General features: G+C 40.6%; 1 protein-coding gene across 1 annotated transcript in view; it reads left to right on the top strand.

The window, feature by feature from the left end:
* CCDC80 (coiled-coil domain containing 80) overlaps positions 1–16,575 on the top strand; it is a 36,293-nt gene that overhangs the window by 4,233 nt on the left and 15,485 nt on the right. Inside the window, exon 3 of the mRNA XM_037017699.2 lies at positions 7,167–7,323. Coding sequence (XP_036873594.2) covers positions 7,167–7,323 — 157 coding nt within the window. The remainder of the gene's footprint in view (positions 1–7,166; positions 7,324–16,575) is intronic.

The following is a 16,575-nucleotide window of genomic DNA, read 5'->3' on the forward strand; positions in this document are numbered from 1 at the left end:
CTTGGTCATGAAAAAAAAAATGAGTGTGCATGTGTGTGTGTGAGAGAAAGCATTTAAGCAGCACTTATTTCCACTTTGCCTGTGTTCCTGAACATGACTAGCATGGAGCGAGTCACAGATCCATCTTGGAAACTCTCTCTCGTGGTCATTACTTGCCACCATCCAAAGAATGGTAACAGAATCTAGTCAAACCCAAGGAAGGCTTGGGACAGGAATAAGCCCCATCCTTAAATGTAAGGGTAGTTCTTCCCAGCCATGTGAGAATGGCTCCTTCTCCTCTCTGTCCCTTGGTCCCCCCTTTTAAAGTACCCTTCCAAGATTTCTATCCCCAGCTTCTTAATGCTGTCTTCTGCTCCAGGCTATCAAGGAGGAAAAGGGTATGATACAATTACTTCAGAGAAAAAATCAGTAAATTCATGTTGGGTAATGTGAGTTGGAAATGATTTTCTCTGGTACCTGGGCGGGAGGGTGCCACCTCATCCACTGAGGACGGCGTCTAATCTATTGAAGGCACGAGGTGACTCCATAGCCTGCACTGCCCCACCAAAAGAGATAGGCACTGTCCTTCCTCCCAAGGCATCTCTCTGAGAGCCTTCTAGTTTTTCTAGTCTGCCCTAAATTTGGATTAATGATCTCAGCAGAGTAATTCTGGTATTCATGTATCTCTAATGGTTTCAAAAGTTTAAAGGTACTTTTGAAATGTTATTCAGAGCAGAGTCCTTTGTGGGACATGGGTGGGGCATGTCCCAAAATTCTCTTAGCTGTTCCCATCAATTGAGCACCTGGGTATTAGAACAAAACCTAAGTTTTGATTGATTTACAGGAGTGTGTGTGTGTGTGTGTGTGTGTGTGTGTGTGTGTGTGTGTGTGTGTTGTTGCTCATTTTTAACCGAAGCCTTAAAGTAACTAACTATACAAACCTAGGTTAGCAGAGGATAGGCTGTCTGTTAGTGTAGTGTAACAGCTTCTTGGTTATTCCCAGCATACATAAATTTAAATGGAATGTTCCAGTTAGAGCCAAAAGAATCACTGATTTCAGAGTAGAGCTCTCCTTGGTAAGTGAATGTTTGTTAAAGAACCCATGGGGCAAACCACTGTCTTTCGAGTGTGAGAAAGTGTTAGTAGTGTATTTCCTTGCCCTCCTCCTAAGTACCCAGGACTGTGTCCAGCCCACTACAGCACATTCACCCAACCATGACCATTTAGCTAACGGGTAGGCAAAGGGTTCCTCATGGTCAGGTTTTAAGCAGGGGGAAAATAATCATGGACAAAATGTCAGGATTATAACTGTGCACCCATCTGGCAAATACTTCCATTGCCCCTCGTTTGTGAGTCAAAAGAAAAAGGTTTTCATGCTATATCCTTGGTATTAATCATGCCTTTCATTTCTCCCTTTTTCTCTCCACTCCCTTAGTCAGGGATTTGAAAGCCCAGCTGGGTCTTTTCTGCTTTTAACGGTATCCCTGATCATAAATTTCCTAGCAAAAGAAAATCAAATAACAGTTTCTGCTGATGTCATGTGAGGCAAAGCAGAAACCAGCTGGGACTGCTCACGGCAGTAGTATTGCTCTTTGGGGCTGACAAGAGAATCAGGTTTGTTATTAGAAAGTACTAACAGGAGTCGTTTCAGTCCTGCAATCCCACGTGTGCCCAGATGAAGCTCATATCAGAAATGTGCTGTCTGAAAGCTAATGATATCTAAAATAAGAATGGATTAGAAAAGACAAGATAAAATAAACATGATATAATATTAAAAGAGAGAGTAAAGAATCTGTTTCACCAGACAGAGAGGAGACTCATGTTTTCTGGGTGAAAGACCTTGTTGGTGCCATTTAATCTTTTATCCACTCTTTCTCCCATCACACATGGCTATTGTTATTCAGGCAGTTTGATGATTCCATTAATACTCATTAAGGTCTAGCACTCTCCACAGCTGTTCTTGTAGGGCCAACAGACTTCGAAATGGCCTCAGGCTAACCGAGGGCTCAAACTGAAATGAGGTTTACATTCCAGGAAACCAGGCAGGCCTTTTAGCTTATCTTTCCAGTTTCTCATTAACCTGGTGCCCAACTCTGATTTGTTTTAAACCCCTAGTGCTTTGTATTTATTCATATAATTCTTTGACTGTAAAAACATCACATGACCGCTACTTAACCAATTACTCAGAGAAACACTGACAGTAACGGCACAGGTTGTGGTTGGGTGAACAGCATCCTTGAGGCCTTCAAAGGAACTGCAGATAGAGCAAGATGTCCTCTTAGGTCAGAGGTCAGTGCTTCAATCCTGCCTCTGAGCCTGTTGACAGAAAAGGGCACATCCTGCAAGGTGATTTGCCAAAACCGTGTGGCTTAATTTTCACAACAATTCCATGAGGAAGGACCTATGGCCTCTGTTTTCTAGACAAGGAAACAAAAGCTTAGGGAGGTTGAGATGTTTCTCAAGGGGTAGAGATAATTTGCAGCAAAGCCAGATTTAGAACTCAAGTCCATTTGATTTTAAAGCTCATGTTCAAGCCGCTCCCCTATTTTTCTTCTAGTGGGTGAGAGCTTCCCATGGGCATATGTGATAAAGTTAAGGGAAACTGAGAGATTATTCTGTTAGTTAATCAATACAAACATTTTAAAATTCAGCCTCAACTTTGAATTACTCAGATAAATGGTAAAGTGTATCAGTTGTCAACATTTGTAGGGTTTCTGCCTTGAATACCCAGCAGTTCTCTGCACCTCAGCTGAGAATAACATACTGAATCCCAGTTACCCTATTCTTTCAGGCTGATTGGTGTCAGTCTGGGGTTGACAGTGGTAAGACTATATATAGTAAGTTGTTTAGCACTAAAATATTGGGCTGTGTGGATTATAGCTGAAAAGCCATCATTTTATGCCTTTAGATCTACCTACTTTAAATTAGCAAGAAGCCTCATAATGCTAAATTATAGATTCAATTTCAAGTTTAAGCATTTTTGATGACTGAATCTCCTATAATTCAAATGGATTAACTTTTAACCTCCACTCAGAAATTTGGATATTGGGTCAACAATGTACTTATTTGGCTTAATTTTAGATATGGACATAAAGCTCTGTTTTACTAAGGCAGACTAATAGCCTGAATGTTATTTTCGGAATCATGTAAATATCCAGTGTTTTGATCCTGACAAAGATTTAGAATAAGCTAAGACTTAAAATATCTTCTGCCTAGCATATTTCCATTCTTATTTGCTACATTTGCTTATGCAAAGTGACTTCATTATACTCTGAGGGTCCTTGTGCCAACTACACACCAATTGGACAGAATATAAAAAAGAACCACAACACCATTCTGATTCATGATACATGCCCTGATGTATCACCACTAAACTGGAAGGAGGCCAAGTGCCAGACAGTAATGTTTATTGACAAACACAATAGGATGCTTTTCTCTAGGGAAGAGGGGACTAGAAATGTTTGTTACCATTTTAAACAATGAAATATTGCCAGACTAGAAAATGCATGGGATGGAGATGTCAATACACAGGGAAAGAATCTTTGAAATATGTTCAGATGATCAGCCTCCTCTACTTTCCCTGATGCAAACTCAAGGAGCAGATTAAATGTAAAGGAAAGTGTCTTTACCCATTGGTTTGTGGGCTGTATCTAGACATTCATAACCAGGGGACCAGTTCTCTGGGTGGAGTGATCTATGTAAGTTGAGGAATGAGGGCCAGCCCATGTGCTTCCACTGCATGCGTGGCAGTGATAGAGGCCAGGCCTTCAGTGCCTTGAACAACTTACATTCTAGTTGGGGAGGTGTTACGTATGAAATGTACTAGCAAATCAAGGAAATACATAAAGTCTCAGTGAACAGCAAGAACATTAATTAGAAGGAGAAAATGATCACGTGGGCTAGAAAAGACTTTAAGAAGAATGCTGCATTTGAAGAATGGCTCAGATTCAAAGATGAAAGGGAGGGGAGGGCTTTCTGGATGAGAAGGGTGATATGGGCCAAGGCAGAGGAAGGAATGTGAGCGAACTATTCAGAGGCAACACACACACACATGTATGGTGCTAGGGTGGCACACAGCCTGAGTGCATATATACTTATTTTATATACATAATATGTATTTATATTATATATCATATATAGCATATGTTAATAATATATATAATGTATATTCATATTATATCCATAATGCACATTTATATTTTTTTTCTTGATTTTCACTACCTTGTGAATTGGCAGGGAAGTTGTTCCTCTGTAAAGTTGAGGAAGCTAAGGCTCATAAGGTTAAATGGCAACTGTGGAGGCAAAAGTTAGCCAAGGGTTGAACTAGGGCCAAAATGAGGGTCCTCTAACTTTGACTGCATTTGCCCATTGTCGATGCCACTCTGCCAAGATTCCTTTTGTTTCATCATTTAGAAGGTCTGGTAACAGGGCAAAGTGATCCAGTAAGGGAGGAATAGGAGGGAAAGTTAGCAAGAGAGAGCCTGGGGCCAATGTGGAGAGCCTGACGCAAGGAAAGGAGTCACCCGAGATGAACGTCACCTCACCGTGGATTAAGGCATTCTTGCCGCAGAGGTCCTGAGGTGAAAATAAACATCAGAGCTCTTTATTTATTTCAGTGATTCCCACCGGCTTTCCACAGCCCAAGGCTACTGTGTTCTGAGATACTGGGAGAAGCTGCCTGGCAGGGGAGGATGAGGTTCTTTGTGATTAGTATTCTCTGAAGTTCTCAGTTAGGCAGGAAGGTGAGGAAGAGACCAGAGGGAGCCTGGAGGACTCCTGAAATCTTGCCCTATCACGCTCTGGCCATAGAGCTTAAGGGGCCGCGGCAAAGTAGGTGATGAGTGAAATGGAGTCTATGTATGGATTTGAAGGTACAGGGCAGATAATTTTCTGTCTTCCAGCATCTGAGCAGCTGTGCAATATGGACTTATTCTTCTTTCAGAATAGGGAATCTGAAATCATCGTCAGTATACTTTACCTTTGCTTTTGACTATTTTGTGTTCTCACTTAAGCATTCATTTTCTTTATTTCAAAGTGGTGTGTTTGTGAGCAAATAGCCAAAAAGAAAAACCTGAAGCATTGTAACTCTGAAGGGAGTTGAGGGGAAGATAGGTTCTCGGCCTGGGGCAAATTACCTTTGAAGCCAAAATCAGTCAAAGGGAGAAATAAAGTAGAAGAAACTCATTTATTGCTTACAAGCAGTCATCCACATCTTCTTGCCTGTGCCTCTTACAACCTGGCTGCAAAAAGGGACCCCACCCAACCTCTCTGGTCCAGATATACCCTCACTCCCCCCACCCTTGTAATCACCTATTGATTTGGAGACACACTACTTCTCTCCACCCCTTGGAAACACCTATTGAGGCCAGGCGAGAGATTCTGGAAATACTGCAATTTTACCCACAAGCATAGCAACTGAAAATAAAACTCCAAGATACAGACTACCATCAAAACCTGAAAACATATTTTCAAATGTCATAAAGCTAATTAAAAACTAACAAAGCAAAAATGCCACCACCATATCTTGATGTAGCCACCTTAAAATTTTTTTAAAGGCTAAGTATGAAACAATGAATACATTTGGGGAAATTGATTATTTTTCCTGATGGGAAATTACATTTCTAAAATAAGCATTTTCTACCTACCCTGTCCATCTGAACAGGCATATAAACAGAAAGTCAAACATCAATGAAATCAGGTCTACTTAAAACAAGTAACAACCTGAGAAAAAAGATAATTTCATCCCAGAAAAACCTTTGTTAATGTTCTACTCAAAAGCTATTGAACCTATTTTGATTTCCAGGGGGGATTTCTTGGAAGGGAAAGCCTTAAGGCAGCAGCAATAAACACACCTCTGAAAGAGAAAAATAAACACTAGGATGGAGCTGGACCAGATTTATTAACCATTTTGATAAGTACTTTAAAGAGGTTAAAGATGGTGACTTCATCTTGGAAAAATGCCACGCTAATAGCCACAAACTTCAGGAATATTTTACAAGGTTAGATAAGTAAGTAGAAAATTGGCTGGTAAATCTGTGGTCAAAATCTCTGAGCACCTCTCTGAGCTCAGAGATGAGTCAGCAAAGGTAAACAGTGTTCACTGCAGACTCAGTCTAGTGAGCTATTTGGGGTCATCACCCAAATAAAAATCCACATCCTCTACCTCCGGGGTGGACTGCACCAGGCCCACCCACTCAGGGGGTGTGGTACACAGTTCTGGCTTCTGCTCAGGAAAACACGGTGAAACTGGAGAAGGCTCAGGAAGAGGCAACAATTATAATCAAACAAATAGAAAAGCTTTTATATCTGCCTAGATGGAAATGTTGAGAGCATTCAAGAGGAGCCCTAAAAAGTAAGGGTAGCTTTATTTTACCCCAAATAATGAAATAGATGTTTTCTCAGATGGCTGGTGACCAAACACCTCTTTGTCTTGCTCTATCTTTCCTCTTTTCCCTCAGAAGAAGTGTGAAAGTAGGTGGGAAAACCACAGGGGTGAGGTGAAAAATATGAGGTCTGAACTGGGGGGCGGGCTGAAAGAGTAAAACCCATTCTGTTGGGGAGCTCCGATATCAAAGATGCCCACCACTCTGTACAGGCCCTGTGTGACAATGAGTGTATTTTAATGTGACAAAATGTAGGTCACAGGGCCATCCTAAAAGCTTTCTGCAAGGTCGCCTATAAAAATTCTAAGTCATCAAATGTTCCATAGTGCCCAGGGGCTGGCTATGAAACTGTCTCAACCGTGTGGGATGTGAAATAATAGTAGTCACTGAATTCATGACTGTCTGAGCAGCCAATTAGGACAACGAAGAGCAAAATGAGAGAGGGGAGGTAGCATTTGCTGAATGATTATGACATGCCAAGCATTCATGTAATGCTCACACCAGCCTTGCAAAATATGTATTCTGTGTAGAGTTCACAAATGAAAGATTAAGACACACGGTGATAATAATAAAAGTAAATTGTGGAAGTGAGTAGAAAACTTAAGCTATCTGCAGGCTTTTTAAAAAAGGTTCTTTCCAAATGGCCTTTTTTGGCCCTAATTATGCTAACTGTCCAACAGAACAGTTTAATTAAGGTTAGTTGTCAGTCACGAGCCCTCTCTTCTAAATCACCCCTTTGGATTTTTGCCTTGGTGTGAAAGTACGACTTTGAATTAATATTTGCTTGCCTTCACCTACCTCCAGCTAATCACTGCTCCTAAGGCTGAGAACAACATGTATGTGCAACAGCGAGATGAGTATCTGGAAAGTTTCTGCAAGATGGCCACGAGGAAAATCTCTGTGATCACCATCTTTGGCCCTGTGAACAACAGCACCATGAAAATCGACCACTTCCAGCTAGGTTCTCTTAAACGTTTTAATTCTGTTATTGTTTTTCTTATATCTAAGGTCGGACAAACTTTATGGGAAAGGTTAGGGGGTGAAAGGAAAATTCAGATATCCAGAAGGCTTTTTCTTTGTGGTAACAAAGGTCAGTTTGCCTACTGTATTACATACCCATTCTGCATGATTCTGGTTTAAGCTTTTGACGCTTTAAAATGAAAAATAAGCAGGCACTGTATGGTTTGAAAGTCTGTCAGGTGGAGAAAAATAGAAGTAATATGGTGGGGAAAGAACCAGAGAGGTATTTAGACACTTTTTCTGAATCTTCAGTCTCCCCACCTGTGAGCAACAGCATCTGATCTTCCTGCAGCCTTTATACTGCGGGCGACTCACTCACAGCCTGGGACCTGCCAGATCCTTGGAAGTACTTGACTCTGGAAAGACTGGGAAGGGCTGAAAGATGCTATTATGCCAAATGAAAAGTCGTTGAAAATATGGACTGAACTACACCCAAGTCCTTTTGGAGAGCAGGATAATTTGGCTGGATGTAGAGTTTTCACAATTTTTCATATTAATGATGCATGTGAGCCTCATGAGTCATACATCGCAGCCCAGAGCAGCTGAGATCTAACTCACTGCAATTCTCAAGGGAGCCTTGCATGTCTTACTGTGAGGTAGTTAAGCCTCATCATCAGAAGCCCCAAATCTGACCCACCCAGCTTCTTTTATAATTATTACATCTTTAGGGCTTTATTTATTACTTTTTTTCTTACATACATTCTCTATTTTTTAAGTCTCATTTTAACTTTAAAGAATAGTCTTCATATTCTGTTTGCATATTCTGCATATTTTTCATAAAATATACTTAATCTGAAAGAAAATAAAATATGTTTCCCTATTAACCTTTAACTTTGATATATATAACAGTTTATCTTGCAGATTTTTCTATCATATGACCTGGGTATAATTGAACACATATCCATTGTAATTATGTAGGCCATGGTAATGTCAGTATAATTTGAATATTTTCTCGTTTCTAAATCATATTTTAGTTTTTATTGTGGTAAAAACACTTAGCATGAGAGCTACCCTCTTAAACTAATTTTTAAGTGCACAGTGTTGTTAGCTCTGAACACAATGTTATATAAGCACGTCTCTAGAATTTACTCAGGTATGAGATTTCAGTTATACATTCTCCATTTTTATTAGCTCACTTTCCCCTGAGATAGCTGCAAAGGGAAATAAAATACCAACCTTCCCAATGTTCCATCATAAATCACTGTGGATCGGTGATTTAGTTTGTGGACATTGATCCCTGTGCTGTAGGTATGTTTGGGAGGGAGAACCAAAAGACAAATACAAGTCCCAAAGCAAAACAACAATAATCATACAAACAGAAGGTACCAAAGAAGTTCTAGAGAGTCAGACCAGCTCAAATCCACTGCTACAACTTACTTGTTATGTGACCCTGAGCGAGTTGCTTCTTAAATCTCAGCTTAGAAAATAATCATGTATCTTCAGCTATGTAAATGTAATGTATGTAAATACCTGTCACATTATAAGTACTATTAGTGTGTCATCATTACCACCATTTTTTTCTGGCAGGCATCTGTAGCTCACTGAGCTCTCATAGGGATCAGAGCACCTATAATTGAAAAATATTTGCAATTGCTTGACAGTGAGCCCTCACAACTGCTTTGCAAGGTCAAGCTGCGCTATTACTCCTGGTGATAAACTGAAGCCCAAAAGGCTAATACTACAAAGCCACATGTTTAATGGTTAACTGGGATTCAACTATTTGCTTTCTGGATTTTCAAATAGTAGCCTGAGCCAGCGAGCTTAATTAAAATCCAGATGTCTAGAGAGGAAGTAGGTATTCGATCCACTGTAGAAACTGGTGCTGGCTGGTGGTGAAAGCCCTCTTACCCCCGGTGTTCCTGATGTCAAATGTGTTACACACCAACCCTTACACAAAGGAGTCTCACTCCTTATGTCAGAGAAGTTTGGAAAAATCATTATATCTTTCCTCAGCTTTGTATGGTCCTAACTGTTATAAGCATCTGGCGCTGCTTGGCAAATTTTGAGCATTAATCCTGCTGTTGTTCAGACATCTGGACTGAGTATAAGACTGTGGAGAGATGAAGGTTTTCTTTTCCGCCTTATTGGAAACCAGGTATTGTGACTTGGGCATTTGCCTCTCACTGAATGGCAGCTTGGACATGACTTGGAATACCTTTTTTTTTGTTCCTCATCTAATTCCTGGAAGACTTTTCTCTCCTTGTATCTTGTCCCAGGTTACCCTTATGGGAAAGGTTGTAGAACTTTCAGCCAAGATTAGGAGTCAGCCATGGGAAAATAGGAATTGGCATGTGCCATGGTTTCAGTGAACAAAAAACTCTTGCCTTGACCGATTTTCAGCTGGAAATCCATCAGATGGCCTTACTTTCCTTAAAAATAAATCAAACACCCTCTGCCCTTCCAGACTTTTGCTGGGCCTTAAAAGCAGAGGCCCACATCAAACCACAGTGTGGGCTGTACTCACCAGTTGGTGCATCTTGCGAAATGTATTTGAATGATAGATAATGGACCTGTAAGTACCAGGAAACTTATGTTAAGATTTGAGGCATTAGCCTAATGAAAATGATTCATGCTTGAGCAAATTCCAGGGCAGAATAAGCCCATCTGGTTTTTGCCAGCCCAGAGGATAGTATACATGAGGGTTTAGGATGACCTAACAAATGAAGGCATTCTTATTTGTTAGTGGTATTTAAAATATCAGTATGATAGGAATACTAGTTTATGTGCTAAGAGGATGATGGATTATAGACAAAGTTTGTTAGCTAGGAAAAAGTTGCTGGCTAAAGGTGCTTTATGGCAGAATGAAAAGAGAAATGAGAGGAAAACATAACAAACATGTTTCTTTCTTAGCAAAATCCAGGGATGAAAAATATCTTGACACTAGTGTTTGATAACCAAATTTTAAGGGTTAAAATACACAGGACATTTTTTCTGGAGCAAAGGAAGTTCTCTTATAGTTTCTTTTGAAGGGAGAAGAGTACGAGGGTAATTAATTAAAAGAGGTGGAATGTGGCAACAAGGAGAGAGGGTTTATTGATTCCTTATTTGTAGGAGTAAGGAATTCATAGATGAATTTCTTTTTGTTGTTGTTTTTTATTTTTATTTTTTATTTTAGTATCATTAATCTACAATTACATGAGAAACATTATTTTGCTAGACTCCCCCCATCACCAAGTCCCCCCCACAAACCCCATTACAGTCACTGTCCATCAGCGTAGTAAGATGCTATAGAATCACTACTTGTCTTCTTTGTGTTGCACAGCCCTCCCCGTGCCCCCCCCCATTATACATGCTAATCGTTATGCCCCTTTTCTTTTTCCCCTCCCTTATCCCTCCCTTCCCAGCCATCCTCCCCAGTCCCTTTCCCTTTGATAACTGTTAGTCCATTCTTGGGTTCTGTGTTTCTGCTGCTGTTTTGCTCCTTCAGTTTTTTCTTTGTTCTTATACTACACATATGAGTGAAATCATTTGGTACTTGTCTTTCTCTGCCTGGCTTATTTCATTGAGCATAATACCCTCTAGCTCCATCCATGTTGTTGCAAATGGTAGGATTTGTTTTCTTCTTATGGCTGAATAATATTCCATTGTGTATATGTACCACATCTTCTTTACCCATTCATCTACTGATGGACACTTAGGTTGCTTCCATTTCTTGGCTGTTGTAAATAGTGCTGCGATAAACATAGGGGTGCATCTGTCTTTTTCAAACTGGGCTACTGTATTCTTAGGGTTAATTCCTAGAAGTGGAATTCCTGGGTCAAATGGTATTTCTATTTTGAGCTTTTTGAGGAACCTCCATACTGCTTTCCATAGTGGTTGAACTAATTTACATTCCCACCAGCAGTGTAGGAGGGTTCCCCTTTCTCCACAACCTTGCCAACATTTGTTGTTGTTTGTCTTTTGGATGGTGGCAATCCTTACTGGTGTGAGGTGATATCTCATTGTAGTTTTAATTTGCATTTCTCTGATAATTAATGATGTGGAGCATCTTTTCATGTACCTGTTGGCCATCTGAATTTCTTCTTTGGAGAAATGTCTGTTCAGCTCCTCTGCCCACTTTTTAATTGGATTATTTGCCTTTTGTTTGTTGAGCTCTTTATATATTTTGGATGTCAACCCTTTATCGGAGCTGTCATTTATGAATATATTCTCCCATACTGTAGGCTGCCTTTTTCTATTGGTGCTGTCCTTTGCTGTACAGAAGCTTTTCAGCTTGATATAGTCTCACTTGTTCATTTTAGCTTTTGTTTCCCTTGTCATAGATGAATTTCTAAAATAACGTCTTTAGATGAAAATGATAGAATACTTTTCAACCTAAAATATTCTTTCTGTCTTTGATCCTGTTGAAGAGAATCGTTCCCTATGGACAAGCCTCCCAACCATCAAGATCGATAACAGTGCAAAAATGTTGCTTTCCCTCAGGAGCACCTGAGAAACTGACCCTTTGCCCCAACTCGTCCTTTTATCAGTCATGACAATGCCTGGCAGCTGCTTTCTCTAGCCTCTGCCACCCTGTGCTGGGAGGCAAGGCTGGGTGAGTGATTTTCCATGTGGCTCAACAATCCTAGAGCAATCTGTTGTAAAGATATACCCACAAAGAGGGACATATGTACAAGTTTATTCACTGTGAAATTGTTTATAATAACAGAATTCTGAAAACAATCCAAGTGTCCGTACTTAAGCAGACGCTGGCTCTGATGTCCTTCTCTGTTTATTCAGTCTTTGATTATCAATCACTTTGTGCCCCAAAGGTTGGACAGTCTGTCCCTTGACTTGTTCAGTCATCCTGTTCCACTGCCCTGCTGCCTGTCACATCAAGCTTATCAGTGTCAAGCTCAACCCCTGACATTAAGGGGTGAAAAGCACCTGATCAGTCAAATGTACAAAACAAGAGTTTGAAGAATGTGGTGGAGGGCTTAGCTTTTCCAATGGCAGTCATCAGAGAAGGTATCATAAATATCAGGATTTTGAAAAGTGGGCTGATTTCTTGACAGGGCCTTGAAAACTTAGTAGTTTTTTTGATAGGTGATGACTATCAAGGTACTTCCATTTTGATTTAATTTTTAAAAGAAATGACATATTTTTTGGATTCCAAAGTTGTAGCTATGCCAAAATGTATATACACAGACAAGTCTGACACCCATTTCTGGCCCCTATACCCTGTTAGTTTCTGCCCCCATAGATATTTTTATGTTACCTTGTTTAGTCATTTAGTGCTTCTTTATGCAAATACAAATATACATTCTAATGTACCCCCCTCTTTATACAAAATATAGTATATTATATAAACTGTTCTGCACTCTTGCTTTTCATTAAATATATTTCCTGGTATTTTTCCTTAAAATATTTCCCACAAGATCTTTATGAGTAATAGAAATTTTCCTCATTCATTATCAAGTCATTGTGAGATTTTACCATAGTTTCTTTAACCATTCTGCTTAAGTACAGACACTTGGATTGTTTTCAGAATTCTGTTATTATAAACAATTTCACAGTGAATAAACTTGTACATATGTCCCTCTATGTGGGTATATCTTTACAACAGATTGCTCTAGGATTGTTGAGCCACATGGAAAATTTATCCAGATGTGGTAAACACTAAATTTCCCTCCATATAAGTTTTATCAATTGCAATTTCACCAGCAATGCTTAAGAGTACCTATTTCCCCAGACTTCTGCAACAGAGTGTGTGCTCAGACTTGTGAATGTTTTTAGCTGAAAAATGGTATCTTAGTGTATATAGTGTTGGGTTACGTTTCTCTTTTTGTGAGTATGATTGGACATCTTTCCCTGTGTTTAAGGAGCATTTATATTTTGTTTTTAGTGTCCTTTGTCCATTTTTCTGTTGGACTACTGGACTTTTAAATCTCAACTTATAAGTATTCTTTAAAAATTTGAATCAAAATTCCCAGCTCCCTTCCCCATTCCAAGATACTGACCCAGTTTGGGGATGGGCTCTAAGGATCTATATTTTTTAAATGTTGCTCAAGTGCTTCTGATTTATAGCTAGGTTTGGTCTAGAGCAGAAGGTTGAGCGTAGGATAGGGGAAAAGGGCTAAAATTGTGGGTTGCACCAGATTTTAAAGGATTTCAAATACCAGCACAAAGAATTTAAACTTTATTTGGTAAACCATGTGAAATCTCTAGAGATTTCTGAATATATTTTTCAGTAAATTTCAAATCACTTTCATGTTTTAGTAGAGTCAGTCTGTAGGACAGAAAAGAACCTGGCAGGACATATTCTTCACAGATTAAGTTGCTTTTTCTAGGCACCAAGAGCTGCAATTTTGTAATCAGGAATGGCCGGGCTAGTGCCAACTGTCAATTTAATCCACTAATCCCACAGTGGGGTGGTAGGCAGGCGGCCGACCCTCTCCTAGAGTAAAATAGGAGCAAGGGAATCAACTACAAAGTCATTTAAGCAAATCTCATAGCTTGAGTCTAAGACTATCCTCACTGAAATAATCTGTAACAGACTGCCCAGCAGACCTGGGGCTGTTCTGGAGATCAGAGCACTTCAGCTTCTGCTGGAGTCTTTGCCTTTGGATGAATCCAAAACAGAGCTGAAAGATTTTTTGGCCTGTACTGACTTCTTGAATAGGATAGTTATATTTTAAAGGCCTTATAAATATGTTTTATTTATGTTGTATGTTACCCCAGGACAGGGCTTGTTAAGGTCTGGTGGTAAATGGTGCGGCACAATAAATCACACTCAGGAGGCCAGAATGCTAAAGGAAAATGACTTTCTGCTGGTGGGTTCCAGAGAGAAAACTGTAGCACACTTCACAGAGCCACAGGAGCAACACCAGGTTTTGGTCAGCAAACAGAGCAAGAGCTACCACGGGAGAGGTTCAGCTACTACTTTTATTGGGGTTCCTGTGGGAAAGACATCAGGGCTGGGTGACCATCTAGTTGGAATCATTTCAGCAGGCTTTGGGTTATAGAGGTGGCCTCAGCTGCATGGTACCTGGCCCTGGGATGATTAAGGCAGAGGAATATTGTTTCCTGGCATGTACAGAGGAGGTAGGGCATTGGATCAGTTGGTTTGTGTTTCAGATACCCACTCCAGGCTGGGCCCTTTGCCATCTCTAAAAATTGGCTGGCTTTGGTGGACGGTGGGGGGGCAGTCTCTCCCTAGTTAGGAAGGTTTTTTAAGATGTCAAAACATCATAATATATAAAAAATAAAAAAATATGACAATACAATTATAAAACCTCATACATGAAAACTCAGATCTAGAAAATAAATGTATATGACGTTGTCTTGCCAATGGGTTTCAGCCCCGGGCAAGTTCAGTATGGATTCAGTGAGACCAAAGAAATGACACAGTAAAATGTTCTTCGGTGAAAAGGTTATACCCAACTTTATTTCCACGATGGCCGGTTAATCACTAAAATCACATCCACTCACATGCAGCAAGCTGGTCTCTGCCTCTGGGCCTCTCTGCCTGCACGGCCATCCTCTGGGCCTTTTGGCTCACACAGCTGTCATCTGGGCCTCTGTCCTCAGCGCTGCCACCACTCCAGCCTTATCTCTGCTCTCCTGTAGCTGTAGCCATGCCACCGTGTCGTGCCCAGAGCACTGGGCGGAGCTCTTTATATAGAGCCAACAGCCATGTATTGCCCACAGGTGTGCAGTGAGCTAGTCAACCAGGGCCAGGTGAGAATCCTGGCCACAAGAACTCTCATTCTATCCACAGATGTGTTTTCTCAAGTTACAATTAAGACTGGATTTATTTCAGGCTCACAAGATAAAGGAAACAGTAAGGGTTTGATGATGGGTTTTCTATACACACTCAGAATTGCTCACCTTCTGGAATCTATCCTGAATTTTTCAGGTGATGTCTTTCTTAAGAGAGTTCTGTGATGACCACGTCCATACCTAGAGCCTATGTGTGCCAGGCTTCAAGGATTTAAAAGTGACCAAGATTCAGTCCCTGTTGCTGAGTCGTTCATATCTAGTGGGAAGATAGACATGTAAACAGTTTTGATGCCAGGTGATAAGTATTATTTCAGAAGAATGTAAAATGTGAGTGCACAGGTGAGGAAATGACAGATAATTAGGACTTCCCATGTGGACGAGGGCAGGGACAACATTCCAGAAAGAGAAGGCATTCTAGAAACTGAAAATAGAGGGCTGGAGAATAAATGTATGGAAGAGTTAAGAGATAAGTTAGTTAAGATAGGCTGAGTCCAGGATGTAAATGGCCTGTATGCTATGTCAAGGATTTAGATTTTATCCCATGGGGCAGTAGTTCTCTGCCCTTGGAGTGCATAATAATCACACCCAGGAAACTTGTTAAAATGCACATTCTTGGCAATTCTGGTCCATTTGTCTGGATTCAAAGACTGTAATTTTAACAAGTGCTCCAGGTGATTGTGATGAAGGTAGACAGGGATCATACTTTGAGAAACTGCTAGAGAAGATAGGATACTTTTCAAACAATGGGAGAAGCTGGAAGTCCAGGGACGTTTGTGTTATTCCTCTCTTAGGGAAGAGATGTTAGGAGAGGGAGAAACCATGGGTATTATAGAGAAGAAGCAGTCACAGAATGAAGCTTTGAACACAATGCCTGGCACATAGGTGGGGTTCATAAGTTGTAGTAAACCTGAATCTTCCTGCGGTGTCATTGCTGTCTATAGTCAGACATGGAAGAACAAATACATAAAAAAATCTACTACCACCACTGACTTTTGGAGTTGGGGTTCTTAAAGGATGGGGACCTGGGCAAACATCCCACTTGCAGGGCTAGTCCTTACCAGCACGCAACAGAGTTCACTCCCCACCCGTCCTTCCTTGAGAATCCTAGGTCTAGGGCAGGCTCTGTAGAATGACCAAAGGGTCTGAATCTGAATCGTTTTATAGCTAGGGCAGGACCCCAGGGGCACTCTACAGGCTGTGGCCTAGAGAATGTCCACGTCTGAACCCTGCAACCCTTGACAAGGACTAGAGAGCTTTCTAAATGTAAAAAGAAGCTGTAAATTTATGTTGCTTTTCTAGACTGAAGAAAACCTCCTGTTCACCTAGACCTACTTTAGACAGAATGCAAAGCATAACAGAGACCCTGGTGGGAATGGGCAACTGGAGGTAGGAGCTGGCCTCATGCACACTTGCCTCAGAATTTGGTCAAAGGTGGACTCCATCTTGCTGGAAAGTTACCCCCATCCTTGTTGGATCCAGTATTGATCAGAAC

Source organism: Manis javanica, chromosome 3 (genome assembly GCF_040802235.1).
Source record: "Manis javanica isolate MJ-LG chromosome 3, MJ_LKY, whole genome shotgun sequence".
Taxonomy (NCBI): domain Eukaryota; kingdom Metazoa; phylum Chordata; class Mammalia; order Pholidota; family Manidae; genus Manis; species Manis javanica.